Source organism: Sorex araneus, chromosome 4 (assembly GCF_027595985.1).
Source record: "Sorex araneus isolate mSorAra2 chromosome 4, mSorAra2.pri, whole genome shotgun sequence".
Taxonomy (NCBI): domain Eukaryota; kingdom Metazoa; phylum Chordata; class Mammalia; order Eulipotyphla; family Soricidae; genus Sorex; species Sorex araneus.
The window spans coordinates 48,033,640-48,061,510 of record NC_073305.1 but is presented as its reverse complement, the minus strand read 5'-3'; the positions used below and the strand labels follow the sequence as shown (position 1 = coordinate 48,061,510).

The window sequence follows — 27,871 nt, the reverse complement described above, 5'->3', positions numbered from 1 at the left end:
TTTGGAGTCACATCTCACAGTGTTTGGATCCTGTAGCTAGGTAGGCACTGAGAGTCACGTGAATGCTGCTGCTTGTCCAGCTCCCCTGAGAGGAGAGGGTAGCTGCATGCCAGAGTGTGTGTGTGTGTGTGTGGTGGGGGTGTCTTTAAATCACTGGCTCCCTCTCTGTTTGGCTCACCGGGGCGCACAGGGGAACTGGCCACATTGTTCTGAGAAGTGAAACGGCCTGAGTGAAGCAGTCCTTGGTCGTCTGCGGTGGGAAGTGGGCTAAGGGCTGACGGGTGGTTTGGGGGTGTGGAGAACAGGAAATGGCTCCTTAGAACCAGGCACCAGCCCCACTGTGCCCAGGGGCAGGAGGGAGGCCAGGACGAGCCCACCCCTGCCCATCCGTGTGCTGCTGCATCAGGGCCGGCCGAGCACTGGGGTGTGGGGACCGGAGTCCCAGTCCCTGGGGTTCTCTGCCTGGCCTTGAGGGGCCTCTCTGGGCTGACGGGAGTCTCTGGTGGGGCCTAGAGGCCCGGGCGAAGGTGGCTCAGCCCGGCCTTTGTCCAGCGCAGAAGTAGGGGTGTGGGTCTCAGCTTGTTTCTCATCTCCCCCCCCCAGCCCTCATCAGATAAAGAGTCCAGGACAGGAGTCCAGGCCGGGCGGGAGTGGGCAGAGGGGAGCGAGGCCAGTGCCTCGGCCCCGGCCTTCACCCCTGGGCATGCCTCTCAGTGACGGCTGCTGGAGTCCCTGCACCCGTGTTTGAGGAGGCTTCACACCCCGTGTTTCTCAGGAAACTCCCGGGATTTCCAGGAGCCGAGTGTGGTGTGGAAAAGCCCCGTCTCTCCCGACACTGGTGGGAACATCCTTCGCGTCAGGACTCGGAGGGAAGGCCTCAGGCCTGGGGTTGGACAAGAGGAGGCAGGAGGCAGGGCCCTGGGTTTTCCTGGCATTTGCCTCGCATGCAGCTGACCCAGGTTTGATCCCCGGCACCCTGTGTGGTCCTCTGAGCACAGAGCCAGGAGTAAGGTATGGCCCTGACACAACAGCAACAGAGAAGACGGCCATCTCCCACTGCCCGGCGCCGCGTCCGTCCTGCTGAGCACGGGGCTCGGGGCTGGGAGGTGCAGGTTTGTCTCTTTCCCCTCGAGTTGTCAGGAAAAGCCCGTGATGCACCTGAAGCATCTGCCGTTGGCCTGAGCAGTGTGGCACCGCCTGACCCAAGCCATGACCCACGGAGCGCCCTGTGATAGCCCGGAACTCCGCGTCACAGTGTGGGGGCAATACGGTCGAGATGCAGATGCATCTTTCTGTGTTTCCTGAAGCATCACCTCAGGCCCAGCTCATGGGGTTTCAGTCCCCAGAGCTATTTGGGAGAGGACAGTGGGTGGGCCGTGGGCGGGGAGTTAAATCTGCTGTTTGTGGCGGTGCAGTTGGGGATCGTGCTGCTGTGCAGTGACTGACGGGCAGGGATGGATGGTCCCGAGGTGCGGGGGGAGCAGCTGTTCCGGGGGCCCGTGCCCTGCCAGCGCTGCTCTCTGTGCCAGCAGCGGGGCAGTGTACAGGGTCCCCCGTGTCAGAGTAGCTATGATCAGGGCGGTGGTTTCCTTGTGGGGGCCCTTCGTGGTGGAGAATAACCTGGAGCCTCAGGGGGCCACTAGCTGGTACCTCCCGGGGGTGGTGAGGCGGGCCCGTTGCTCATTTCCTCCACCTTACTCACCGACGCATCATGCTCCCCTGTTGCTGACAGCAGCCAGGGCTGAAGACTGGGCGTAGCTGTCCTTGGCCAAGGTCAGGGAGAGGCTCAGCTTGGGCTGGGTCTGCTCCTTGTTCACAGCCCATGAGGAATCGCCCCACTCTGTCGTGATGGGAGCCTGCCTGGCAGGGGTTGGGGACCAAGAGTCGGGTGGGCTGGATTGTGCCTCCTCTGTGAGCTCTATCTGACAGCCACTTTGTCAGCCCTGACTGAGGCTGTTTGGCTTGACGTGCCACGCTGTCGTTGTCCTGTTTGCAGGTGGCCGGGAGAGACTGCTGTGCCCTTGTTGATGTTATCTCCGCTGTGGTGGACAGTGGTCCCAGCTGTAGTGGACAGTGGTTGTCAGACCTCAGCGAATCTGGCGGGAGGTGTGAGGAGAGCAGAGCAGCCAGGACAAAGGATGTGAACCATCAGGGCTGTGGCGTCTCCGTGTTTTTGCCTTTTTAGGTTTTGAATTCCCTTTCCCCACAGATGGACACTTGGCTATTTTGAGAGTGAAGAAAGCAGGCAGAGAATGTGGGCCGGTGGGTTAGGAGGCAGGTGGGGGTGGCTGGGATGGCCTGGCTGAACTGGGCCCAGCCCACAGGCCAGGAGCAGGCCACCAGGAAGTGGAACAGGGGCAGGTAATGTATCTAGCCAGTCACTGTCGGTATCAAAGGAGATACCCTAAGGTTTGAAACGTGAGTGTATCCCTAAATAACCAGCTGCAGAAAAGGAACTGAGGAACTTAGCGTCTGAAAGCGGAAGACAGTGAAGGTGGAGTGTGAATCGGAGACTTGGGGGTCTGTCTATGGCAGTAATCAGAGGCAAATTTATAGCCTTAAGTGAATATATTACAGTCAAGAAAGATGACAAATAACTAAATTAAGAGCTGGGTATGTGGGTCAGTGGGAGGGCACTTGCTTTGCATGTGTGTGACTCTAGGTTTGAGCCCAGTACTGTGGAATAAAAAAGGTAAAAGCAAAAAAAAAAAGCAAAGCCAACTCATTGCAGGGTTAAGGGTCAGGGAAGTATCTTAGTGGCTGGAGTTCAGGCCTCGCATTTGTGAGACCCTGAGTTCAATCCTTGGCACCATGTGATCCCCAGCGCTGCCGAGGGGAGCCCTGACGGCCCCAGGTATTCCTGGATGCAGTCCCCGTGGCCGCCAAGCACTCTGGGAGCAGCATTGCATCGCAGGGCTCAGCTGACTAGCACTAGAAGCTCACTGCAGAAGGCCACACGAAGGACATGGACGAAGAGAAGGTGTGTGTGAGGAGCAGGGAGCAGTCCAAAGGATGGAGCACTGGCGGGGAGCCCTTGACGGCACAGCCAGCCAGGCTCCTCACTGCCCCCAGGCTCCTGGATGACAACAGCAGCATCTTAGGAGCACCAGGTTGTTGAAGGAGGAGCCGAGAGTCATCCCGGAGAGGCCTGCAGACCTCTCATCCCATCTGGGTGCTCTCTGAGCACTTGTTGCTTGCCTTCTCTAGTCTCTTGGGACCCTTTTGTGTGTGTGTGTGTGTATGTGTGTGTGTGTGTGTGTGTGTGTGTGTATGAATCACCATGAGATACAGTTACAAAGCTTTCATGTTTGAGTTTCAGTCATACAATGATTGAACACCCCTCCCTCCATCAGTGTGTATTTTCCATCATCAATGTCCCCAGTATCCCTCCCGCCACCCTCACCCCACCCCACCCCACCCCACCCCCTGCCTCTATGGCAGACAATTTCCCTCCTTCTCTCTACTTTTGGGCATTATGGTTTGCAATACAGATACTGAGAGGCTGTCATGTTTGGTCCTTTATCTAATTTCAGCACACATCTCCCATCCCGAGCGATTCCTCCAACCATCATTACCTTGGTGGTCCCTTCTCTATCCCAGCTGCCTTCTCCCCCAGCTCATAAGGCAGGCTCCCAACCATGGAGCAATCTTCCTGGCCCTTGTCTCTACTGTTCCTGGGTGTTAGTCTCATATTACGTTATCTTATATTCCACAAGTGAGTGCAGTGATTCTATGTCTGTCCCTCTCTGACTCATTTCACTATGACTTCATCTTTCCTAACAGCTGAATTGTATTTCATTGTGTAGATGTACCATAGTTTCTTTAACCAGTCGTCTGTTCTTGAGCACTCGTTGGGACTCATTTTCTAGGGAAGCATCTTGCTCTTCATGTCAGGAGTGGTCCTGGCACCTGTCCAGGCCTCCTCACTGCCCAGCCAGGTGATGCCCGCTGCTTGGGAAAGGAAGACCAGGAATGATGATCGGGCTTCTGGCCACCAGCCATTCTTCAGCGAGCCTGGGCCAGAGTCCCGCCTGTCTCCTGCGCTCCATCGCCCGGCTTCCTTCCCCTTTCTCTGTTTCCTCTTTGTTTTTCCTCAAAATGAAAATAGTCCTGTTATTTTTTAAAAATTATAATGGGAGGGGGTCCTCAAGTGTGTTCAGGATGCTTGGGGGCCCCTCCTGGGAGTTTTGGCCAACCAGACCAGGAGTTCAGTGCTCAGGCCCAGCAGTGATGATGGACCTCCAGGGGTGCACCTGGCAAGGATGCACCCCTTGCCAGTCCATCCTTTGGACTGGGGGACCAGGTGGTTGTGGGGTTGGCTGTCAAGCCAGGTTGGCTGCCTTAGCCCTTCAGCCCCTGTTCTATCTATCTTGCCCTGTTGCTTTGACTCCGTAAGTGACATAGCACTTCTACCTCCTCATTACAGGCTTAACAGTATGGAACATAATAAAGATTTCCCCAAATTCCAAATCTGAAATGCTGCCCCCGTCCCCTCTGGTCCTGGTAACTTCTATTTTAGTTTTTTGTTTTGGGGCTGCACCCAGCGATGCTCAGGGGTACTCCTGGCTTTGTATTTAGGAATCACTCCTGGCAGTGCTCGGGGTCCTTACAGGATGCCAGGGACAAAACCAGGTATAGTCATGTGCAAGGCAAATGCCCTACCAGCTATGCTGTTGCTCCAGCCCCAAATCTCATTAACTCTTTATTCCTTGGTGACTGCTCACTTGGAAGGGTATCTGAACCCAGCCTGCAAAGTGTTTTCTAAGGACCAGTAGGTTTTGTGCTCTAGGTCGACTGTCCTGGGACTGCCCTTCATCAGCCCCATTCCAGTCCCTGGAAGCCTCAGGTGTGGGTACATTTCCTGCCGCCCCTGCACCAGACCCCAGGGCACTTGCCACGTGCCTGTGTCTGTCTTCCGGTGGAAACAGCCTCTCCCCAGCCCCTCATCCAGTTCATGACTCGTCTGTTCTTGCCAGGCGCTGAGCAGAAGGTGCTTTCTGGTTTCCTCTTGCTTTGTTTTTTTTGGCCACACCCTGTGATGCTCAGGCCACATAGCTTTGAGGATTGGATCAGGGGCCTCACACATGCAAGGCAAGTGCTCTGTCACTTGAAGCTCATGCCAGCCCTCTGCAAACATCAAAACAAAACAAAACCAAAGAATAACTGGCTTTTTGCAGTAGGTTTCAGGCATGTGGGGAAGAACCTCCCAGCTTCCTGGGAGATCATGCTCCCTTGGCCTGAACCTGGACGTGCTCCCTGGCCCTTAGCTCCCTGGCGCACACCAGCATTGCCCTTCCGTCAGTGCCTAGGAAGCCAGGATGGGCGCCTCTCCTCCTGCGGACAGTGGCATGCATGTCAGAGGGAAGAGGCATCTCGCTACACAGTGACCTCCTTCCCAGCCTTTTCGTCCCCTGGTTCTGGCTGCCTTTGTCTTGGACCCCCAGCTGCCCCCTGCTCCTGCCGTGGACTCTTCTGTGGGGCTCTGGTTGACACGGGAGCAGCACGGCCCGAGATGGGGGGACTGCGTTCTGACACAGAACCTGGGTTGAGGGTACCTCTCCTTAGCCTCTCTTTGGGAAGGGGGTGAGGCCAGCTGGGCAGGATGCTTCTCCGTCCTCTCTGCCCCTGTGACTCCCGGGTCTGGGGTCAGGAATGGATTTCATGCCTGGGGTCCTTTGAGGGAAGACTGGGTGGGGATGTGAGAGAGAGAGAGAAGGAGAGGAGGGGGGAGGGGGGAGGGGAGAGGAGAGAGGAGAAGAAAGAGACAGGAGGGAAAGCGAGGAAGCACTTGCCTTGTGTGCTGCTACCCCCACTACCATCTGTGTTTTCACCTGGTTTCCTCTACACAGAGCCAGGAGTCGCCCCTGAGCACAGGCAGGGCTACTGTGGCCCGGTCCCCGACCCCAGACAAACAGGTGCAGGCCGGAGTTATGGCACAGTGAGTAGGCCACTTGTCAGATCAGTCTCCTGTACCACATATGGGCCTCAAGTCCTGCCAGGGGCAAACCCTGAGCATTGCTGGTGTGACCCAAACCCCCTTTAAAAAAGATGGAAAAATAAAAAGACTGGGTGGCAATCCCAGGTTCCAAACAGGTATGTGGGAGCCTTTGGGAAGCCCCAGGGCACGGTGCCCCACACTGCCCAAGTCCCCATGTCCATCTGCACCGAGCCGCAGAACAGGGGTTATGTGACTGAGTGGGCCAGGTCCAGGCTCCTGGGCCTGCAGGAGACCCACATCCCCAGGAAGCGGAGATTGGCCAAGTGTAATGCAGAGAGAGGCGTTGGCAGATGCGATGGCTGTGGGGCCACCAGGATCACGGGCCTCTGGAAGAGTGGCGGACACTGCACTCCTGAGAGTCTGAGCCGCCCCCACCCCACAGACCTTGCTCTCCACCTAGCCCTCATCACCCCCTCCCACTCCACCACAATGAATCCTGCTTCTTTTTGTTTGTTTTTGGGCCACATCTGGTGGTGCCCAGGGGCCACTCCTGGTTCTGCGCTCAGGCTGTGCTGCGGGATGCATAGTGGGTGCCAGCAGGTGGCAGGCACCCTACTCACTGGACTGTCTCTTCGCCCCTCAATCCTGATTCCTTTTTTTATATATATAATGGGGGCCGGAGCAGTAGCACAGCGGGTAGGGCGTTTAACTTGCACATGGCCAGCCCGGGTTCAATTCCCAGCATCCCATACGCTCCCCTGAGCACCTCCAGGGGTAATTCCTGAGTGCAAAACCAGGAGTAACTCCTGAGCATCGCCAGGTGTGACCAAAAAGAAAAAAAAAACAAAACTGGGCAGACCTTTGAATGAATGAATGAACAGTGAGTGAAAGATGAGCAGTTCCTCAGCCCAGGTGCTGCTGTCTGGTTCCTCTGGACATTGCACGTAGAGGGCTTTTGTGTTTACCCCTTTTCATTTGTGTTGCCAGGGCCCAGCCACCTGTGTCGCCTTCTCAAGAACAGGGGAATATTTTGCTTCTGGAGGTTCTGATGAACAAGTAAGTGACAAGGGGAGAGGGGCAGAGGTGGCACGGGGTGGGGGTGGTCAGGGCATCTGCAAAGGCCAGTGCTCAGGGTGCTTAGGCAGCGACAGCTCTGCCCAGGCCTGTACTGTGGGCCTGGAGACCTGAGCTTTGGCTGCTGCCCCCGCATTCTGTAGAGATGGGCGCCGCGTGTCTGCAGCTGGCCAGTGGGGCTGCCCCGGGGCCCTGGCCTGCTGGGTGCTGCTGGTCCATTGCTGCCCGAGAGGATGTGTCCTGTCCCCTTTGTCACTTGCGCTGAGGGCCCCCTGTGAGATGGATTGTTCAGGGGCTGACTGCTGAGGTAGGGGACCTGTGGCTATTCAGGGCCATCAACCCAGTGAGTCGCCTTGGAGTGACATCAGACCTTTTGTCTTCACGTTCAAGAGAGCCTCCCTAGTCCGGGGGGTGTATTCAGCACTTAGGCCTGTGCAGTCCCACAGGACCCGCTAGCAATGGGAGTGTTTGCACGGGATGGCGGAGAAACAAGGCCAGGGCATAGGGAAGGGGGGAGCCCCAGGCAGGGGCACCAAACAGTGGCACTGCCCAGAGCGGCTGCCCAGAGCAGCACAGCCCATCTAAAGACTCCGACGGGGGAGGTGTCCAGGGCGGGCTGAGTTACCTGACTTGCGCACAGATGTGGTTCTGTGTGGGCCACAGGCCACAGGCCATGCTCCATGTTTTCTGTCAGCCTGAGGTGGCCCCAGAGAAGCAGGGCTGGGAACTGGGGCCCGCAGGGCTGTTTGCTCAGCTGTGGGTAGGGGGAGCCTCAGGACCTGAAGATGGTGTGAGGGGATGCGGGAATGTCATCAGTGCTCCCCAGTACCAGCATTGTGAGGAGGGAACAGAAGAGGAAGCTGAAGCACAGAGAGGTGACTTGCCTCGAGTCACACAGCAGGGAGTGGAGTCGGTATCTTTGTGGTGGGGGCGTTGCTCCTGCTGGTGCTTGGGGGACGTGCAGTGCAGGGCATGGACGCCGGGGCTCTTCGTGCTGCTCCTCGGCCCCTGCAGTCTGTTCCCCACACCCTGCTCTCGGCATGGAAGGCAAACGAAGAATGAAAATAAAGAAAGGGACAAATGGATCCAGTAGCTGCGAGCGAGATGAAGAGTGGCCCGAGATGAAAATGAGCAGGAGGCGCTCTGAGGAGGCGGCGGAGGGGGCAGGCGGCCCAGCACCTCCTGCGCACCCAGAACTTCGGGAGTGAGGTCCATGCCCGTGTCTCCACAGGTGATGGTGTGGAAGAGCAACTTTGACGTCGACTATGGAGAAGTCGTGAGAGGGCAGAAGCCCCCGGCCATGCTCAGCGGCTCCTCCAGGAACCTGGTGAGTGCTTGTCGGGCCTGGCAGGGCCTGTGGCCTGTGGCCAGGTCCCCGCGAACCGCGGTATGCTCAGGAGGCCGGGGGTCTGCAGCTCACCCCGGCACAGGGAAGCGCGCGTGGGGAGACCTCACAGAATGCCTGGACACTCGGGTGCGGCGTGTCCAGCCTGGAGGGAACGAGCCATGTGGGGAGACGAGCACGCTGCAAGGCGGTCTGGCCATACTGCCTGGACTGGGCGTCCCCCCGAACCTGCTGCTGGCCGAGGAGAGGGCCAGCTGGACTGTGCTGTGCCTTGAACCCCAGAACCGTCACGTTCGGATTCCTAGAGGTGCGGGGCCCACAGCCCCGCGAGTCAGGAGGGTGCTGGCCCAGCTGCTCTCACTTCTGCTTCTCTTTACCATGCGGAGGAAGTTTCTCGGCCACAGGCCACAAGCCATTTTTAGTACCTTTGTTGGTTAAAGGGCATTCGGTGCTAACAGTATTTTTTTTAATTGCATTTTTATTGTTTTTATTTTTTTATTGTTTTGGTTTTGAGGGCACACCTAGCTGTGCTTCGGGCTTCATCCTGGCACTGTGTTCAGGGGTCACTGCTGGCAGGGCTCGGGGGACCGTGTGGTGAGCCAGGGATCGAACCTGGATCGGCGACGTGCTCTTTCCGGCCCTGGATGAATGTTTAGGGGAGAGTTGAAAATTAATAACTGATAGATTCTTACTGAATAAAGTCCTGAAGTAAAACTTAAAGCCAAGGGTATGGGGCCCAAGGGTTTTATATCCTGGTGGCCACTGGCTGTTTAGATCTCTTCTTCCTGGACAGAGCCAGCATGGCCTCTCCCCAGCTGGAAACTGGCTCCAACAACAGGAAGTGACTTGCCCTGGCTGGCCAAGTTAAGGCTGGACCCAGAATAGAAGCAGGAAACGGCAGAGTCCATCCTTGGCTCTCCCTGGCTCCAGGGTGTGGGGCCCCCTCCCCCTGCCTCCCACCTCCTGCGCTGAGGTGACCTCTAGGAACAGGCCAGGTTGGGATTTGAGTCTTTGCTTCCAAGAATTGGCCCTGGCCAGAGGGGTTTGTTCTGCCTCTGCATTTGCGAAGAAGAGGCCGGTTCTCAGCCTCAGCTTTGTGGGAGTGATGGTGGGCTGTCTGGCGGCCTCTCTGCGCCAGTGTTGTCACCTGGAAAATCCTTGTCCCTCCGCCCTCCCCCCGCCATCACAGTGGGGAGCCCGGCCCGGGCCTCTGTGCGTTCTGACCCTGTCGGGATGCTTGGCTGGAGGTGCTGCTGTCCCTCACTGGTAAGATGCCCGGGGCTTAGACCCCGCCCAGGTGTGTGGCCCTGGGGGCCCATGTCACGGGCCCTCTGAGCATTGCAGATTGTCCTAGAAAGAGCAGGTGGCTGAGGGTTCCGGGAAGGCCACAGCGGGGAGAGCCCTGCACAGTCACCAGGAAGTCCACGTGGACTCCCTGTCTCTTCTGCTCTCCCAGCCCCTCTCCGAGACAGGGCAAGGGCTGAGCGGAAGGTGGAGGCTTCAGGAAGTTGGGGCCGGCGGGCGAGCTCCCTTCAGGCCTGTGGAGGTGTGTCTGGCTCCACAGCCTCACCACAGGGGCCCCATGGGAAGGCCGGGGGCTCTGGGGGTTGAACCTGCAACCGCAAGGTGCTCTTCCCCTCCCGAGTCCTCCCCGGTGCTGGAATAGCCCCCAGAATGGTCTCGAGGGCTCTCAGGGGGCCAGGAGCTCAGCAGCCAGGTGGCAGCAGGTGCAGCGAGCCTTGGGCTCACCCTGCCCACACACTGCCCCCCAGGAATGTCTGGGCTCCCTCCTCACACCCTTCGCCCTCCGTGGGCCGTTCTGTGTTTAGGGTTGAGCAGCATCTCTGGCCTGGACTCAGCAGAGCCAGCAGCGTGGCCTATTCCTAGCTGTGCCAAATAGAAGATGTCTCCAGGCACTGCCAGGTGTGGGGGGGTGTGGGCAGAGGTGCCCCCGCCTCCAGTTGAGAGACTGCATGTGCTGCTGGGATGAACCCAGAGTGCCGGCCGCCCCCGAGGTGGGAGGAGTGCAGGACGGCTCTTCCACGCGCCCCGTGAGTGCCGAGGGAGCCTGCGGCGTGGGGCTGGGGCCTGGGATGCTAACAGAAGCCCCCGTGTGGTCCGGCCCATCCAACTTTGGAGTCTTCTGGAGGGGATGGTGAACAGCAAATAAAGACCCTTAGCTACTTGGCTTTCCTCGCTTACAACCAGGGAGTGTGTTTGCCCTGCCCGGGGCTCCCTGGCTCTCAGGGGGCAGCTGGTGAGCGAGCGGGGTGATGACTGGCCAGGGACTTGGCACCTCACACTCCCAGAAGCATCCCTGTCAGGCCCCAGCCCCTTCACTCCGCTTGCGTCCCCTCTAGCCGCTTTAGATGTACCTGGGCATTTGGGGAGGATTTTTCCTTTTTTTTTTTTTTTCCTTGTAGGCCACACCCGGCAGTGCTCAGGGAATCGCTCCTGGTGAGGCTCTGGGGCCAGTGGGGTGCTGGGGGTCAAGCCCGGGTTGGGCGTGTGTAAGGCAGCACCCTCCCTGCTGTACTATTGTTCTGGCCCCTGTGGTTGGGAATTTCTGCACAAATACTGGGCCCCAGACTGGTCTTGGGTTTCGGAGCATGTGCCTGTTTGACTGAGGTGTTTGGGAGAGAGGCTGCGAGCCCGGCCCCGGGCCTGGGAAAGCCCTGCCAGGATCTGCCCCTTGCCGTGGCCTTCGGCCCTGGCTCTGGAGTGAAGGGCATCTTTGAGCCACTCTGAACAGAGCTCTGTTCACCGCGAGAGCTATTTTCAACCTCTGGTTGAAATTCACAGCTTATTTTTAGGCACATTTCATGTTGAAAAGCATAAGCCATTTCCCAGCCCTTCAGAGTGAGAAGAATAAGCTCCATTTTCCCTCTTCCCTGTGCGTGTTGGAGGGCGGGTGGTGGTGAGCGCCGGGGTGGCAGGGCTGGAGTCGGGAGGCCGCAGGGGAAGGGGCTCAGCCCTGCCTGGCTGAGGAAGCTTCCAGGCTGGAGGAGGGTTGCCTGCATGCGGGCTGCTGAGCGCCTTGGTGTTGAGGGGCTCTCTGCAGGGGTGCGTGTGCCTAGCTCCGTCCCCTACTACTTCCCCCCACCATCTCCCTCCTGTGCTCTGTGCATCGGGGCCTGTCCCAGGGCACAGGGACCTTTGTGTCTTGGCTGACCTTGGGTTTGGCACCTGCCCCCCTACGTCCACGCTCCCCCAGGACAGACGTCTGCCTCAGCCCGAGAAGCATTTTAAACCGCTTTAAATAGCACAGGTGCATTTGCTGGTACTGACTCTACCTTGCCCTGCCTCCAACCGAGACCAGCGTGCGCCTGGGGGCGGGGCGGGGGTGGGGGTCGAGAGGAAGCACTCCGGGGAACCTGGTAAGACTGAAGTCCGGGCAGAGGGCTTTTCTCCTCAGCCCCAACCAGCAAGCTCGGCCCTGGGGGCGGCGGCCTCGGGGTGGACTCTGCCGGCTGGAGCTTGGCCCTGCGCCTGGCTCATGGCAAGTGCTCACCCAGCTGTAGCTATTTTTAAAACGTTCCTCTTCCTTCCTCTGTCCTCCTGTGAGCTGCCGGGGCCTCTGCCCAGTCGTGGTGACTGTGGGGCGGCTGCTTCCTGGGCCCTTTCCCGTACTGACCGCTGTTTGCAGCCTCCTCGGGGAGCAGTGAGGGCACAGACCAGAGGCTCCCAGACAGCCTGCAGTCCCCTTCTGGGGGGGAGGGCACTTACCCAGCACCTCACCCCCACCCCTGGAAGCAAACAAGCAGGAAGTGTTTCCCCAGAGCCCGCAAGGCTGCCACCCCACCACCACCAGCATCACCCATTGCGGGTCCAGAGACCCGTGCCCCTGCTCCCCCACAGAAAGCAGCCCTGGGAAGGAGTGACGCTGGCTTGTCTCCTAGGACAACTCGGAACCAGAACTGGCCCCAGTAAGAGGAGCTGGGACTGAGGGTCCATGGCCTTCATGGCGAAAGGGCTGTTTCCTCTCTCTGCTCCCTGTGGGCCGGTTGGTGAGGCTCCACCACCCCCTGCCTTCCCATGTCAGCCCCCACGAGTCCACTGTGGATGTTGCCCACGGCTGGGCTTGCATTAGGGTTCCTGGGCCCAGTCCTGGAGCAGACATCCGAGCCCTTCCAGCACTAGCCCTGTGCAGAGGGTCTGAGGCCCCCCAGGGGCGGGGGAGGGGGACTTCCACTCGCTCCCCGAGATGCACGTTCCCGGCTGGCTTATTTTGCTTTCAGTAACTGAGGGGCAGCGTGTGGGTGCCGAGTGCCCACGTTCATGGGCCTCAGCGCAGAGCCTCTCCTGCCACTACCTGACGTCAGTTCTGGTTCCACAGTCTCCCAGGCTGTGAGGGGACGAGTCAGAAGACACCCTGGGCACCAGCACATCCCGGAGAAGGGATGGCTTATGGGATTCAGACTCCAGCACATTCTCTGGGCTTGGCCTCTGGGAGTTCACCTGTGCCTCTGCGCACTCGGAGGGGCGCCAGACGACCCTCCCTGGGCCCCTCCCTGCTGCTTCTGCTGTTGTGTGGACATGGGAGCGGGGGTCCAGGAAGCCATGGCCACATAGAACAGCACCCCTAGCCCGGAGGTCCTGTGCCGAGTGTCCAGGTCCCGCAGTGGAGCAGAAGCCTCGGGCTTTTGTTAACACAAGTAGGAGTGCCGTGACACAAAGAGAATGAGGGTGTACCCCACTTTCCCGTGGGAGAAAGGACCCCGGCATCCCTGCCCTGGGAGGGTCTCTGCGGCCAGCGCGGAGGCAGGCTGGTATCACCTCGTGTGCACGTGTGTATCCCGCTCGAGGAGCCACCTTGAGGCCCCCGGTGTCTGCATTTCCTAACTCCCATAAATCCATTCCCAGTACCCCCCCTCCAAGACCCCGAGCTTCCTGTTTTGGGGCAGTCTCCGGATGAGTAGGACTGACCTGGGGCTGGGCCCAGGACAGCAGAACGTGAGGAGCCCTCGTGGCCAGGCAGCTTCCTGAGGTGGGGACAGTGATCTTACCAGAATGACAGTCTTGGCAGGGATCTCAGGGAGCCCCGCCAGGAAGGAGGATGATGCTAGAAAGTTCCGGCACTGGAGCCGCTTTAAGAACTCGGTTGGCAGTAAGAGCTGTACAGTTTCCGTATGCCGATCGCGCCAAGGCTGGGCCAGGCCCGGCATGACACGTCCCTCCTGTCCCTGGAGACTGCGTCCCGCATCTCTGCAGCTCTGTTCTCCCACCAGCCTGCATGACCTGCTGTCAGTGTTTCTATTTTGGGGGCTCCTCCTCCGAGAGTGTGTAGGGGCACTGTCCCCTAGAAAGTGCTGGGGTGGGGGGTCCTCAGTTCTGATGGAGGGTAGAAGGGAGAGATACAAGCCTTAGCATTTGTTCCCCAACTGCAGTGTTTTCTTTTTGGCCACACCCAGTGGGTTCAAGGGCACTTTCAGGGCTTCAGGGCTTGCTCCCAGCAGTGCAGGGGACCATGTACTTCGCTTGCCACCAAAGCATGCACTCAGCCTGTTGACAAGCTCTCTCCCGGGGGATTTGCCTTCCTCACAAATTTTTATTTTATTTTATTACTTAAGTTGGATTTTGTTTGTTTGTTTGTTCCTGTGCCACACCTCGTGGTGCTCAGGGCTTACTCCTGGCTTTGCACTCAGGGATCATTCCTGGTGGGATTTGGGGCACTGGGGATCGAACCCAGGTTGGCTGTGAGCAAGGCAAGTGCCCTACCCACTGTACTATCTCTCCAGTCTCTCTCGCAATTTTTTATTTTTGCGGCAAGGCCACACCTGGTGGTGCTCAGGGCTTCCTCCTGCTTCTGTGCTGGGTGATCACTCCTGGCAGTGCTCAGGAACCATATAGCCCCAGGATTGGATCTGGGTGGGGCCCATGCGGGGCAAACACTCCACTCGCTGCACTACTCCAGCTCCTTCCCACAGCAGTCTAGGTACTGCCTTGCTGCTGGCCCAGGGACCTGCTTTGAGAGTCTGTCCGCTGGACAGCTGTCTGGCCAATCATGTCTAGCCTGTGGGCAGGCTGGTGAGAGGGAGAGGCACTGTCTTTCTGTCTATTTACTTAAAAACTATCCTTGTTCTTTTTTTTTTTTTTTGCAGAGGGTGGCTCCCCAGCAGTATCAAGGGGACCTGGGGGACACTCTCAGCAATCCTATCTGCTGCTCTGATAGTCTGATGGTTCAGTGCTTGGACCTGACCATATGATGCTGGGGGCCTCTTGGGGGCTTCTTTGGCCCTTGTATGTGTGACCTTCTGAGCTGTCTCCTCAGCCCCTCTGTCCAGCTTGGGAGTTTAGGCTCATGGGGGCGTTGCTGGAAGAAGCACTCGGGGCACCCGTGTCTCCTGCTCGCTGTAGCCACCTCTGCCCAGGAGGGGAAAGGGGACCTGCCCCTGAGCCTCAGCTCAGAGTGGAGCTAGAAGAACTGATGGTGCTACCTGCGGGGGTGGGGTGGAGGCTTTTAAAGCCACAGGATCTCACTGGGCTCGCTTTACCATCCAGGCTGTGGTTCAGTCTTCAGCCAAGGATGTCCTGTGAGGGGGAGGTTTGGATCCCAACAGACTTCTGCAGCCTCTGGGGAGCTATGTCCAGTTGTCCTGTCTCACACACGCTGACGTGCCAGTCTGATCGCCAGCTCAGGCTGCCACCTGCCTCCGTGCCCTCCTGCTGGGCCTTCAGGGAAGCTGGCAGATGAGATTCCCGAGGTAGAGGGCGGCCTGCTGGTGTCACCCCTCCCGCCCTCCAGGTGACGAAGGTCTTGGCAGAGCTCCTAGGGTCATTGTCCCCCAGCTAGGACAAAGCAAGTAAGTGTTGAGGCAGGGACGTGTGGTGGAAGCTGAATGTTCTCTAAGCTGCCCTTTGCAGGGCCAGTGGCAGTTTCCTGCCCTGGAAAGTTCCCTTTATTCCACAGCAGGTTGGTCTCCGCTGACAGGCTGTCCAGTGACTCACACCGCTGGAGGAGCTCACAGGGACCCAGGAGGGCCTGTGAGGACAGCCAGGCTGGAGGGCGGGACCCGAATCCAGAGGAAGCCTTGGGGTGCTGCCCTGCACGCCTTGGGGCACTGGTGCGGGCTGCTGCCCATCGCTCTGTGATGCCGGGTTCCAGCGTCTTGGAACTATACTGGGTTTCCTTTGCTTAGTGCAGTCAGAGCTGGAGTTAAGTGGAGAGGATAGTACAGTGGGTTGGGCACTTGTCTTGTATATAGCTCACCTGGGTTTGATCCCAGCACCCCATCTGGTCCCCTGAGCCTCCCTGAATGCAGAGCCAGGAGTAAACCTTGAGTACCACCAGGTTTGGCCTCAGAACAAAAAACAAAAATATTAGTGGCGATTCCATAGTTGTGCAGTGGGGCCCCAGACTCAGGACTGAGGACAAGGGGTGTCCTCCAAGGCACCTTAGGGTGGAGCCAGAGAGATAGCAAGGTGAGTAAGGGGCTTGCCTTGCACACAACCCACTAGTTTGATCCTCAGCATCCTGTACGGTCCCCTGAGCACTGCCAGAAGTGATTCCTGAGTGCAGAGCCAGGAATAACAGCTGAGCATTGTCAGGTATAGCTACAAAACAACAACAAAACCCAACGAAACAAAATAAGGCACCCTAGGGCTGGGCCCAGTGGACTTCGGCCACTGGTTCTTCTGTTTCCACCCTGGCACTTCTGCTGTGGGCTGCTTTGCCGATGGTGATGACCAGGTTGTGTGGCCCTGTTGACCTCGTCCCTTTCGCACCTGTCACGTGGTGGGTGGTGCAGAGCAGCGTGAGTGGCAAGAGCGGAGCCATGGGAATGTCCTGTTTTCTTTGGTTTCCTGGCAGCGTTTCCAGCGAGAGCCCCGGAAAAAGGAAGCAGCAAGGCGGAAGTGGAACCCCTCCTGGTTGTGTCAGGCCGTGGTGCTTGGGGCCACATCCCAGCAGGGTGGCCTCTCTCCCCAGGGGGACTGAGCTCGCCCCACCCGCTGCCCTGCTGGAGCAGCGCCTCTCAGGCGTGGCTTGTCTCCGGGCAGCACGTGTCTGGTCATCGGGCGTCTGGGGCCGGAGTCAGTGGGCACAGCCCTGCCAGCCGGGCAGCATGGCCTGTGTGCGAGTCTGGACTTGGCCAGCTCAGGAGGTTTCCTGGCCGCCTTCATGGCTCTGGGCGACATGAACTACTCCGTGGCCTGTTTTCTGGGTTTGGGGGCAGGTGGCATAGGGTGGGATGGGTGGGGATTGGCAGCAGCGGGTGGCAGAAGCTACACGTCTGGACTCGAAGTTTCAGAAGTTCGTTTTCTTTTCAATGGAAAACAAGCCCTTTGCAGCTTACGCTTTCCAGACTGGGTGGCAGCATTGCCCATGTGGTGTAAGGGTGTTGGATAATGCTTGTGTGTATGTTCTCTCGCTGTTTCCATGGAGAGAATCAGAATAGATGGTTTCCATGGAGATTATCTTAAAATTAGTTTCTCTGCCAGTCCGGACATTGCTGCAGGGTTCACTGCATGCTCGGGGTGCCATCAGGGCTCTCTTACGACGCCAGCCGGGACCACGCACTCCTGGGTCCCGGTAGAGGCGCGTGAAGATGCCTCGGACCCTGGAGTGGGAAGGGCCTGCCTCAGCCTCTCCCTGGGTCCCATCCCCTCGCCTCAGCGCTGCAGTTACAGCTCATTCCAGTCATCTGGGAGCTTTTTTTAAAATCTCTCTCTCTGTTTTTTTTAATTAAACAAAACAAAACAGAAAAACCTTTGTGTTGTGGAAAATTTCTAGCTGGAACAGAAAGTTGAGATGACAGCCCTCCCTCCATAGCCTTCCTGGGCTTCAGCGCCTTGCCCATTGCCTATCTTCTTTGTTCATCTTTCCCCCACCCCGTTTTTAATAGAGCTGAGGTGTTATTTTATCCCACAGACCTGACCCTGCAGTCATCTTACTGCACCCAACAAAGCAAAAGTGAATAACTCCTTAATAGCAAATGCCACCTGCACACTCGTGGTTTTTTTTGGTTTTTTGCATTATGTCAAGAATGTTGTTTTGTGCTCTTTGTTCAAGTAAGGGTGTGGGAGGCTTTGAGAACCCCCAGGTCTCTGCTCCCCACCATGATTCCAGTGCATGCCCAGATTTAAGCTGTCTTGACTGAGGTGGGGCCCTGGACAGGAGGAACCCTCCCCCACCCCCATCCCTTACCTCAGGGCTGCTTTTGTTCTGTGCACTTGAGGACACTGGGGTTCCAACTTGGGGAAGTGTCAGGCACAGGTGAGCCAGCTACTGCGGCTGTTGTGGGCAGGCATCCACTGGGGGGCGCTGTCCTGCTCATGCAGCATGATGGGGAAAGGGGGCAGAGGGCTGATGCAGCCTCAGCTCACACCAGCTGTGCACAGCTTCATTTTCCAGGAAAGGGAGGCCATGACCACAGGGTCTCACAGCCTCCCTCACCCCTTCCTGGGCAACGTGCACTGAGGGCTCTAGCTTCCCCGAGGCATCTGTGGTTGAACAGAGCCGGACCTGGCCGTCTTGGCTCATGGCCTGTGATGCTGCACAAAATATGAATCACCAAGCCTGGGAGTGACGCCCGGGTGTGGTCGGTGCCTCTAACTCTCTCCATTGAACTGAGTGCAAGGAGCGTTTAAAATAGCCGGCCTTTGTTCCCGGGGTTTTAAAAATTCAACTCCAGTAGTTACAATGAGCTGTCTTCAAGTGGATCTATAAATAAACCGCTACTGTGCTTCTTTGTCACCGAGAGCTTCTGCATCTTCCAGAGACATTGGCTCTGCCACTCCTCTTCATTTGCGGCCTCTTATCTGCGGGGCAGCTGCAGCCAGCAAGCCGGGCTGACACAGAGTTTGTAACGGCAGCAGTGCGCTCCTTTCTACAAAGCAAACCATGGGCCCCCAAGACAAACCACAGTGGGGCAAAGAAATGTGCGCCAGAGAAGCCTAACAGACTGGTACCTAGATCAAGGTTGGCACCACGAGCCAGCCCTTTCCGGAGGAGCCCTGTGATGTCAGATATTGGTTTTTGTGGTGTCCTTGTCAAAAATGCATCACATTGGTTCAGTCATGAGAAAACACGAGGTCCTCTCACAGCAGAGCTGACGGGCGCTCTCCGCTGTCGTTGAGTTTGCTAAAGACCAGGGGAGTAGGGCTGGAGCGACAGCATAGCGGGTAGGGCGTTTGCTTTGCACGCAGCCAACCCAGGTTCAATTCCCAGCATCCCATACGGTCCCCCGAGCACCGCCAGGAGTAATTCCTAAGTGCAGAGCCAGGAGTAACCCCTGCGCATCGCCAGGTGTGACCCAAAAAGAAAAAAAGAAAAAGACCAGGAGTCTAAAGAACTGACAGAGATTATAGGAGGTGAAGGAGAAGAAAGTAAATGTAGCATGAGATTCCAGGCAGGATTCAGGCCTATCAGGAGCCAAGGCCATCATAGTAAAACAGATGAGGGGCTAGAGTGATAGTATAGTGGATAGAGTATTTGCCTTGCACACAGCCGACCCAGGTTTGATCCCTGACACCTCATATGGTCCCCTGAGCCCACCAGGAGTGATTCCTGAGTGCACGGCCAGGAGTAACCTCTGCGCACCGTCGAGTATGATCTCCAAGCAAAAACAAAACAGAAAGACAGATGCAATGCCAACAGGGTGCCCAGAGTGATAGCACACTCTGGGCACTTGTGTTGCACAGGGTCTGGGTTCAACCCCAGTACCTCATATGGTTCCCCAAGCCCACCAGGAGTGATCCTTGAGCACAGAGCCAGGAATAAGCACTGAGCAAGGCTGGGTGTGGGCCCCCCTCCAAAAAAAAAAACACCCAAAAAACACCAAAACCCTAAAACGGAATTGTCCCAACATGAATTTCCTGATCGTGGAGCTAGTGGTTATGTAAGATGTTAACACTGGATGGGAAAGTGGGGGAAGAGGGATTATGTGGAAATTGTACTATGTTTCATTTTTTCTTTAAGTCTGAAATTAGTTCAAAGCATTTTAATAATTTTTGAAAAAAGAGAAACAGCTGTACAGACAACACTTACCAGAGGTTCTGACTTGCTCCCAGGGTGCCTGGGTGCCTTTCGAGTGGGAATCTGTTGGGTGAGTGACCCTTGAGTACTCAGTGCCCAATTATGGGCCTTGAGAGGGCTGTGGAGCTGAACTGAGCAAGGGCCAGCTCTCGGGAAGCACTTCCAAGCCAGGGCTCTCCCGAGTGGGGGCCTCGGCCGGCTTCATTCGCTGGTGGTCCTGTGGTCTCTGCAGCTGCCCAGAGACACGTTGTTCTCCGCCGAGGGCAGAGGTCAGCAGAGCCTTAAGGCTGTGCCCGTGTCCTTGTCCAGCGACTGTGGGCTGGGTAGAGAGACCCCCTGCCCTGTCCCTGCCCCTTCTCCCCTTCTTTGCCACCACGTCTCTGTCTTGCCCTCCTCCAGGTCTCAGTCCCAGGGTTGGTGACTTGGAGGGCTTCAGCGCCAGAAGGCCCTGAGGGTTCCTGGTCTCAGAACCATCCTGGCAGAGAGGCCAGGACGCTCCTCTGCCGGGGAGTGGTGTGGCTGCGTGGCTGGCCATGCAGTGTGCTTGCTTCCTGGCACCCCGGCAGAGTGCCGCCCGTAGCCTTCCCCTCACTGGTCTCGTGCTGTCTCCTCCCCGCAGCGCCCCTCGGGTACAAGTCATTCCCTTGCGGACCTTCCCGCCCTCCATGTTTGGACACTGGGAGGCCTTTCTGTTTCCTGCATGCCAGGGCGATCCTTTCTCTCACTCCTTTGAAGAATGGGTCTTTATGAATCAGCCCTCTTGTGCGCGGGGCTCTGCGAGAAGGCTGGGGAGCGGGCCTGGCGGGGCTTAGGAGACTGCCCGGGTCAGGCAGTGCCATGGCCTGGCAGGCGGGCGGGGGTGGGCGGGTCTGGGCTGGCCTTGGTCCCGGGGGAGGAGAGGGGCTCCTAGGCTTGTGCGTTTAGCCTCTCCCACACACTGGGGAGCCTGTGATTGACGAGACCGAGAGGCCCCAGGGCCCTGCCTGAAAGGGACTTTTCTGAGGAGAGGGTGAGGTAAGCAAGTGGGCCTGCACTTAGGTGGTGGCGCTTGGTCGAGGAGCAGCGGAGCTCAGAGGCTGCTGTGCTGGCCCCAGGCCCCACATCCCTCAGCCCCTTGGTTCCCTCTGTGCTCCTGGGTGACCCAGCGCCCTGCTCCCTAACTGAGCCCAGCGTGGGGGATGCAGGAAAGGTCCCCGCCTGCCCCACAGCGGTCGCCAAACCCCATCTTCATCTTCAGACTGGCTCAGAAAAACCTTGGCAAGATTGTCGAACAATTAGGTGATTTTTCAGAAAGCCGAATTCCCCTCGGGTTCAGGGGCTAAGTTTAGAACCAGAAGCTTCCTCTGGTTAGACTCCAGGCCGGAACCCTAAATCACAGGGCAGGGAAGGCTGTAGTGTCGCTGCTCTGAGAATACGTGTGGGGAAGACAGGACCAAGTTCCTTTCCGAGCCTCCCTCAGAGAGAACAGCCGGTCCTTTTCCCACTGGCCAACCCCATCAACTCTGCCTTGCCCCATGCTTGGCAAACAGGGACCTGGGCAGGCATGGCACCTGTCAGCTCCCTACGGGCAGATTGCCAAAGCCACGGGCCCCAAGGTAAAGACGAGCCCATCCGTGTCCACGGCTCAGCGTCCTCACCGAGCGGACGATGCTGTGGGCTGCTTCATTGTCCCTTACAGCTCTGCATTAGGCCCTACTTTGAACCAGGGACCTGCTTTGATGTTTCCAGTGACCACCTGGGATGTCCCCCTCTTGGTCCTCTCCCGCTCTCTGGCCCAGACTCACACCATGAGCTGGTTCCCGGATACTTTATCTGTGACAGAGTCTGTTTCCAGAGCAGGCCAGGCAGGGGCAAGGTTCCTTGTTAGAAATTAAAAGAAAAGAAGAAAATTCCACCACGAGCAGGTGCTAATGATTGACCGCCACCACCTCACCCCGCCTCGCCCCTCCCCAAGAGGGTGGCATCTGTTCGGGAGGCTAATGCCATCTCTGAGGAACATTCCAGACACTACTGGCTGTTGGCCAGGCGTGCGCAGGTTTGCTCGCCTGAGACCATCCACCTTGGAGGGAACCCAAGTGGCTAAGGCCTGACAGTCCCTAGGCTGGTCGCCACAGCCCGGGCAACCCTGCTGGGCAGCCGCTGCCCGGAGCCCCGGCCTGGGAGAGGGAGGCCTTGGGACTTGAACTGCGTTAGAACACGACTCAACTCAAACCTCTTTTGAAAAAGTTTTTATTATTATTATTATCGTTGAATTGCAGTGAGATACACAGTTACAAGGTTGTTCATGGTTGGGTTTCTGTTGTGTAATGTTCCAGCACCTGTCCCTTCACCAGTGCACATTTCCCACCACGAGTGTCCCCAGTTTCCCTCCCTCCCGCCGGCCCACCTCCTGCCTGCCTCTGTGGTAGGCACCTCTCACCTCTCTCTCTCCCTCTCTCTCTCTCCCTCCCTCCCTCCCTCCCTCCCTCCCTCCCTCTCTCTCTCTCACTCACTCTCTCTCTCTCTTTCCCTCCCTCTCTCTCTCTCCCCTCCCCTCTTTTTGGGCATTATGGTTTGCAATACAGATACCGAAAGTTTATCATTTATATATCCCTTTATCTACTTTCAACACTCAGTTCTTGTCCAGAGAGATCCTTTCTAACTATCACTGTCATACAGGTCCTTTCTGTCCTAACTTCTCTTGCCCCTCACATACACGTGGCAAGCTTCCAACCATTGATCAGTCCTCCTGGCCCCTGTTTTTCCTGGTCTTGGATATTAGTCTTATACTATGTTCTTTTTTTAATATCCCACAAATGAGTGCAGTCATTCTATATCTGTTCCTCTCCTTCTGACTCATTTCACTCCTCATGATACTCTCCATGTCTATCCATTTATAAGTAGATTTTATGATTTCATATTTTTTCTAGCAGCTGCATAGTATTCCATTGTGTTATTCCACTGTCCCATAGACTGTTTATGTGGGCATCTTCTTGGGCACTCAGGTTATTTCCAGATTGTGACTGTTATGAGTAGTACTGTAACAAACTAGGAGTGTAGATGGTTTCTGCTGTGCATTTTGGGGGGTCCGGGGTATATTCCCAGAAGTGATATTGCTGGGTCAAATGGGAGCTAAATTTCTAGTTTTTTTAGGAATACCCATATTGTTTTCCAAAAAAAGACTGGACCAGTCGGCATTCCTACCAACAGTGAATGAGAGTCCCTTTCTCCTCACATCCATGCCAGCACTGGTTATTTTTTTGGATGTGTGCCAGTTTCTGTGGTGTGAAATAGTATTTCATTATTTGATTTGCATCTCCTTGATGATTAGTGATATAGAGCATTTTTTCATGAGCCTTTTCATCATTTGAATTTCTTAAGGAAGTTTCTGTTTATTTCCTCTCCCAATTTTTTGATGGTGCTGAATTTTTTTTCTTGTAAAGTTCTACCAGTGCCTAATGTATATTTGATATTAGCCCCTTATCAGATGGGTATTAAGTAAATAGTTTATCCCAATCCAGAGGCTGTCTTTGTATCTTGGATACCATTTCTTTTGAGGTGCAGAAGTTTCTTTAATGCACTCCCATTTGTTTATCTTTGCTTCCATTTTCTTGGTCAGTGCTGTTTCATTTTGAAGATGCCTTTAAGCTTCAGTGTTACAGAGGATTTTGCCTATTTTGTCCTCCATGTACCTTATGGATTCAGGTCTGACATTGAGGTCTTTGATCCATTTTGATCTGACTTTTGTGAATGGCGTTAGACAGAGATCTGAGTTCATTTTTCACACGTCGCTGCCCAGTTTTCCAGGCACCACTTGTTGAAGAGACTTTGCTTGCTCCACTTCATATCTCTTGCTCCTTTATCAAAGATTAAATGATCATATATTTGAGGGCCTGTCTCAAGATATTCAACTCTATTCTATTGATCTGTGTGTCCGTCTTTATTCCAATACCATGTTATTTTAATACTACGGCTTTGTAGGACAGTGTGAAGTTGGGAAAGGTGATACTGTCCATCTTCTCTTTCCCAAGGATTACTTTATCTATTTGTGGGGGTTTAGAGTTCCATTTGACTATCAGGAGTGTTTGGTCTATTTCTTTGAAAATGTCATCTGTATCCTTACAGGAACTGCACTGAATCTGTATAGTGCCTTAGGGAGTATTACCATTTTGACAATGTTAATTCTCCCACTCCATGAGCAGGGGAATCTGTCTCCATTTCCCGGTGTCCTTTTATTTATTTATTTATTAATTTTTTCCTTTTTTGGTCACACCTGGCAATGCACAGGGGTTACTCCTTGCTCATGCCCTCAGGAATTATTCCTGGAGGTGCTTAGGGGATCATATGGGATGCTGGGAATCGAACACGGGTCGACTGCGTGTAAGGCAAACACCCTACCCGCTGTGCTATATCGCTCCAGCCCTCTTTTTATTTCTTGAAGTAGTGTTTTGTAATTTTCTTTGTATAGGTCCTTGACCTCTTTAGTTAAGCTGATTCCAAGGTTCTTGATATTCTGAGGCACAATCGTGAACAGGATTGTTTTTTAAGTGTCTCTTTTTTCTCTTTCATTTGTATATAGGAAAGCCATGGGCTTCTGGGTATTGTAACCTGCCTTTTACTATACAAATTATTGTTTCTAGGAACTTTTTTGTAGAATCTTTAGGGTTTTCTAAGTATAGTATCATGTCATCTGCAAATAGTAATAACTTGACTTCTTCCTTTCCTCTCTGAATGCCCTTGATATCTTTTTCTTGACTAACTGCTATAGCAGGTACTTCTTGAATAGAAGTGTTGAGAGTGGTCATCCTTGTTTTGTGCCTGATCTTAGAGGGAAGGCTTTTAATTTTCTCCATTGAGAATAATGCTTGCTGTGGGCTTATGGTAGATGGCTTTGACTATACTGAGGAATGTTCCTTCAATTCCCATTTTGTTGAGTTTTTTTTTTTTATCATAAATGGGTGATGGATCTTGTCAAATGCTTTTTCTGCATCTGTTGATAGAATGTCTTTTTTTTATTTCATTGATATGATGGGGCTGGAGCAATAGCACAGCGGGTAGGGTGTTTGCCTTGCATGTGGTCGACCCGGGTTTGATTCCTCCGCCTCTCTCAGAGAGCCCAGCAAGCTACCAAGAGTATCCCACCCACACGGCAGAGCCTGGCAAGCTACCCGTGGCATATGCCAAAAAACAGTAACAACAAGTCTCACAATGGAGACGTTACTGGTGCCCGCTCGGGCAAATCGATGAGCAACGGGATGACAGCAACAGACAGTGACAGTGATATGATGTAAATATGTTCATTGACTTGTGTATGTTGGACCATCTTTGCATCCTCGGGATGAACCCAACTTGGTCATGGTCTGTGATCTTTTTGATGATGACTCAAACCTTTTGCACCTGGAAACTAGTCCACAGACCAGTGAGCAACGTCTCGAGTTGCACCTGGGGCCATTAGCCTTGGGTTTTGCCCACTGACAATGTCCCCAGGTGAGGTGGTTTTCATCATTGGGGCAGATGACAGTGGCGGCACTGCCAAGCAGTGTCCTGTGGTGGGCAGTATGTCGTGATGTTCTGTGTTTTGTTGGGAGCCGCATCCAGCAGTGCTGGAGGTTGGGGGCTAATCCCGGCTCTGTGCTTGAGCTTGTGTCTAGCAGTGCCCGGGGGACCGTGCAGTGCCGGGATTTGCCCTGCAGTGCAGGTGCTCCCTCCGTTGTGTCATCTTGCCAGCCCAGGATCAGTGTTTAACGCACAGGTTTTCAGCTGCAGGTTTGAGGACCAGTGCCCATTCCGCAGAGATTTCCTCTTGGTTTGTGAAAAAGTTTTGCCATTTATGGAGCATCATTTTATGTTTGCTTGCCATCTTCATATGTTCTCTGGTGAAGTGTCCTTTAAAATCTTATGCCTGGCATTGTCTGGGGACTGCTGCAGGTCTGTGCTTGCGGGGGAGCCGTGCAGTGCAAGGCAAGTGCCTTAGCCCTGTCTCTCTAACCCTTGGTTGTAAATTTAGATGGAAGAACCTGGACCCCCTGCAAACAAAGCATGCGCACAGCCTGGTTGAGGTGTTTCTATAATTTAGAAGGAAAATTATACCCATGTTATAGTTTCAGGTTTTGTGTTTGGGTTTATGATCCAGTTTGAGCTACTTTTTGAAAATGATGTCAGAAGTATGTACTACAGCTCATTCATTTGCAAATTAATGTACACTCATTCCAGCAATTGTTGAAAATACTGTATTTATTTTCTGTACTGACTTGTTTATGTACCTTTGTTTAAAATTGATTGACCCAGGTTTGATCCCAGCATCCTATATGGTCTCCTGAGCACCACCAGGAGTAACTCCTGAGTGCAGAGCCAGGAGTAACCCCTGAGCATAGCTGGGTGTAACCCAAAAAGCAAAATAAATAAATAAAATTAATTGACCAGAAATCTGTGGGTCTGTTTCTGGACTGTCTCTTTTGCTCTAGCTTCAAATCAAGTCTTCAGTTGGGGAATGTGAATCCTCTGATTTTGTAACAGCCCCATCCTAACTTCTCTGTGTTTTTGCTGTGGCTTCGAGGTGCAGTGGTCACACACCTTGTTGTGGCATGCTGGGTCACAGTGTTCAGGGGTCCTGCTCAGCAGCAATTGGGTAGCGGGAGAAGATTTGCAGCCTTGTATCTGCAGGCAGACCCCCGCATTCTGTGCCACATTCTGTGATCCACTCATTTTGATTCACTAATTTTGTTCAAAATTTTTTTCACTTTTCTAGTTCCTTTATCTTTTTCTTTCCTCCCTAGTTCCTCTGTTTTTCCACCTAAATTTTACAATCATGGGTTTGAGAGATAGTACAGGGGTTAAGGCACTTGCCTTGCCTGAAACTGACTCTGGTTTGATTTCTAAGCATAGGCCCCTAATCATGCCAGGAGTGACCCCTGAGAATAGAGGCATGTGGAGCACCATTGGGTGAAAAGCCATCCTCCCACCCCCAGCCCCAAAGAATAAGTTTTCCAGCCAGATTCTCTGTTCCTACAGATAATTTCAGGTAGAACTGAAATACGAACGGTAAGCTTTCAGTCTGCACACAGTGTATTTCATCATGGAGGCTGGTCTTCGTGTTTTCTTTCCCCTCTCCCCCCTTCATTCTTCTCTCCCCTCCTCTCTTCCTTCTTTGTTTCATTTTTGGGCCACACCCAGCAGTGCTCAGGGCCATTTCCAGCTCTATGTTCCGGAGTGGCCCCTGCTGGTGTTGGAGGAGCATTATGTGGCGCCAGGAATTCAAACGGGAGAGGCAAGATGCAAGGCCTATGCCCAACGCCCTCACTACCTCTCTGTCCCTGGTCTTCTGTGTTTCTTAGTCATGTACCGTTTTCAGCAGGCAGATTTTACACATATTGTTATTTATATCTAAGTATTTTATAGCAGAGAGTAACAGATAACCCCCACCCCCAAAGGTATGTACATATTCTACCTCCAGAACCTGTGACTGACTTCGCTTGGGATAAGGGTCTTTGTCGCTGTAATTAATCATGTTGAGTTGGGTTGATTCTCAATCCAGTGACAGGTGTCTTTACAAGAGACAGAGGGCGATACACAGGAAGAGGAGAAACCCTGTGAAGATGGAGCACGAGTCTGGAGTTACACAGCCCAGAGCCAGGAATCCCGGAGGCCGGAAGAGGCAGGGAGGGGTTCTCTCATGCTCGCTAAGGAGCATGGGGGGTCAAGAGACAGTGCAGGGCTTTAGACAGTTGCCTTGAATGTGGCTGACCTTGTCCAACCCTTAGTACTGTATCTGGTTCCCGAAGCCCTGTCGGGGAGTGATCCCTGAGCACAGAGCCAGGAATAAGCCCTGAGCATCACCGGGTAGGCTCCAAATCCAAAGCAAAGCAAACAGAGGGAATGTGGCTCTAATGACACTTTAATGTTGCTTTCTGACCTCCAGAATACCTAGAATAAATTTTTGCTGTTTAAAACTAAGTGTGGGGCTGGATCGATAGCACAGTGGGTAGGGCATTTGCCTTGCACGCGGCCAACCTGGGTTCGATTCCCAGCATCCCATATGGTTCCCTGAGCACCTCTAGGAGTAATTCCTGAGTGCAGAGCCAGGAGTACCCCCTGTGCATTGCTGGGTGTGACCCAAAAAGCAAATAAATAAATAAATAAATAAATAAATAAAACTAAGTGTGATCATCTGTTCCAGCCACCCTAAGAAGCTGGTCACATGGTTCACTTTTGCTGTTGTTGGTTTGATCATACCTGGCTGTACTTCGGGGTTACTCTTGGCGCTATACTCAGGAATCACTTCTAGCAATGCTCAGGGCCATAATGGGTGCCAGGGATTGACCCAGGGCCAGCTGCATGAAGGCAAACACATTACCAACTGTACCATCGCTCCAGCCCTTTGTCATGATTTTTGATGCAATTAAAAATAATAGCCATGAATATTTGAAAAACAATGAAAGGCATCGTGTCACAGATCCAAGAAGCGCTGAAAAAAAGGAAAGCCGACTGAAGGAAAAACAAAACCCTACACAAATTATATTCAGCCTTCTGAGAGCTAAACACCAAGAGAAAAATTTGAAGG

At 54.7% G+C, this 27,871-nt stretch overlaps 1 protein-coding gene across 6 annotated transcripts in view; it reads left to right on the top strand.

The window, feature by feature from the left end:
* The window catches only part of POC1A (POC1 centriolar protein A), a 63,825-nt gene that overhangs the window by 13,000 nt on the left and 22,954 nt on the right, over nt 1–27,871 (top strand). For all 6 annotated transcript variants that reach the window (XM_055135612.1, XM_055135608.1, XM_055135610.1 and 3 more), the window contains 2 exons: nt 6,926–6,994; nt 8,244–8,339. In XM_055135612.1, the coding sequence (XP_054991587.1) occupies nt 6,926–6,994; nt 8,244–8,339 (165 nt within the window). The remainder of the gene's footprint in view (nt 1–6,925; nt 6,995–8,243; nt 8,340–27,871) is intronic.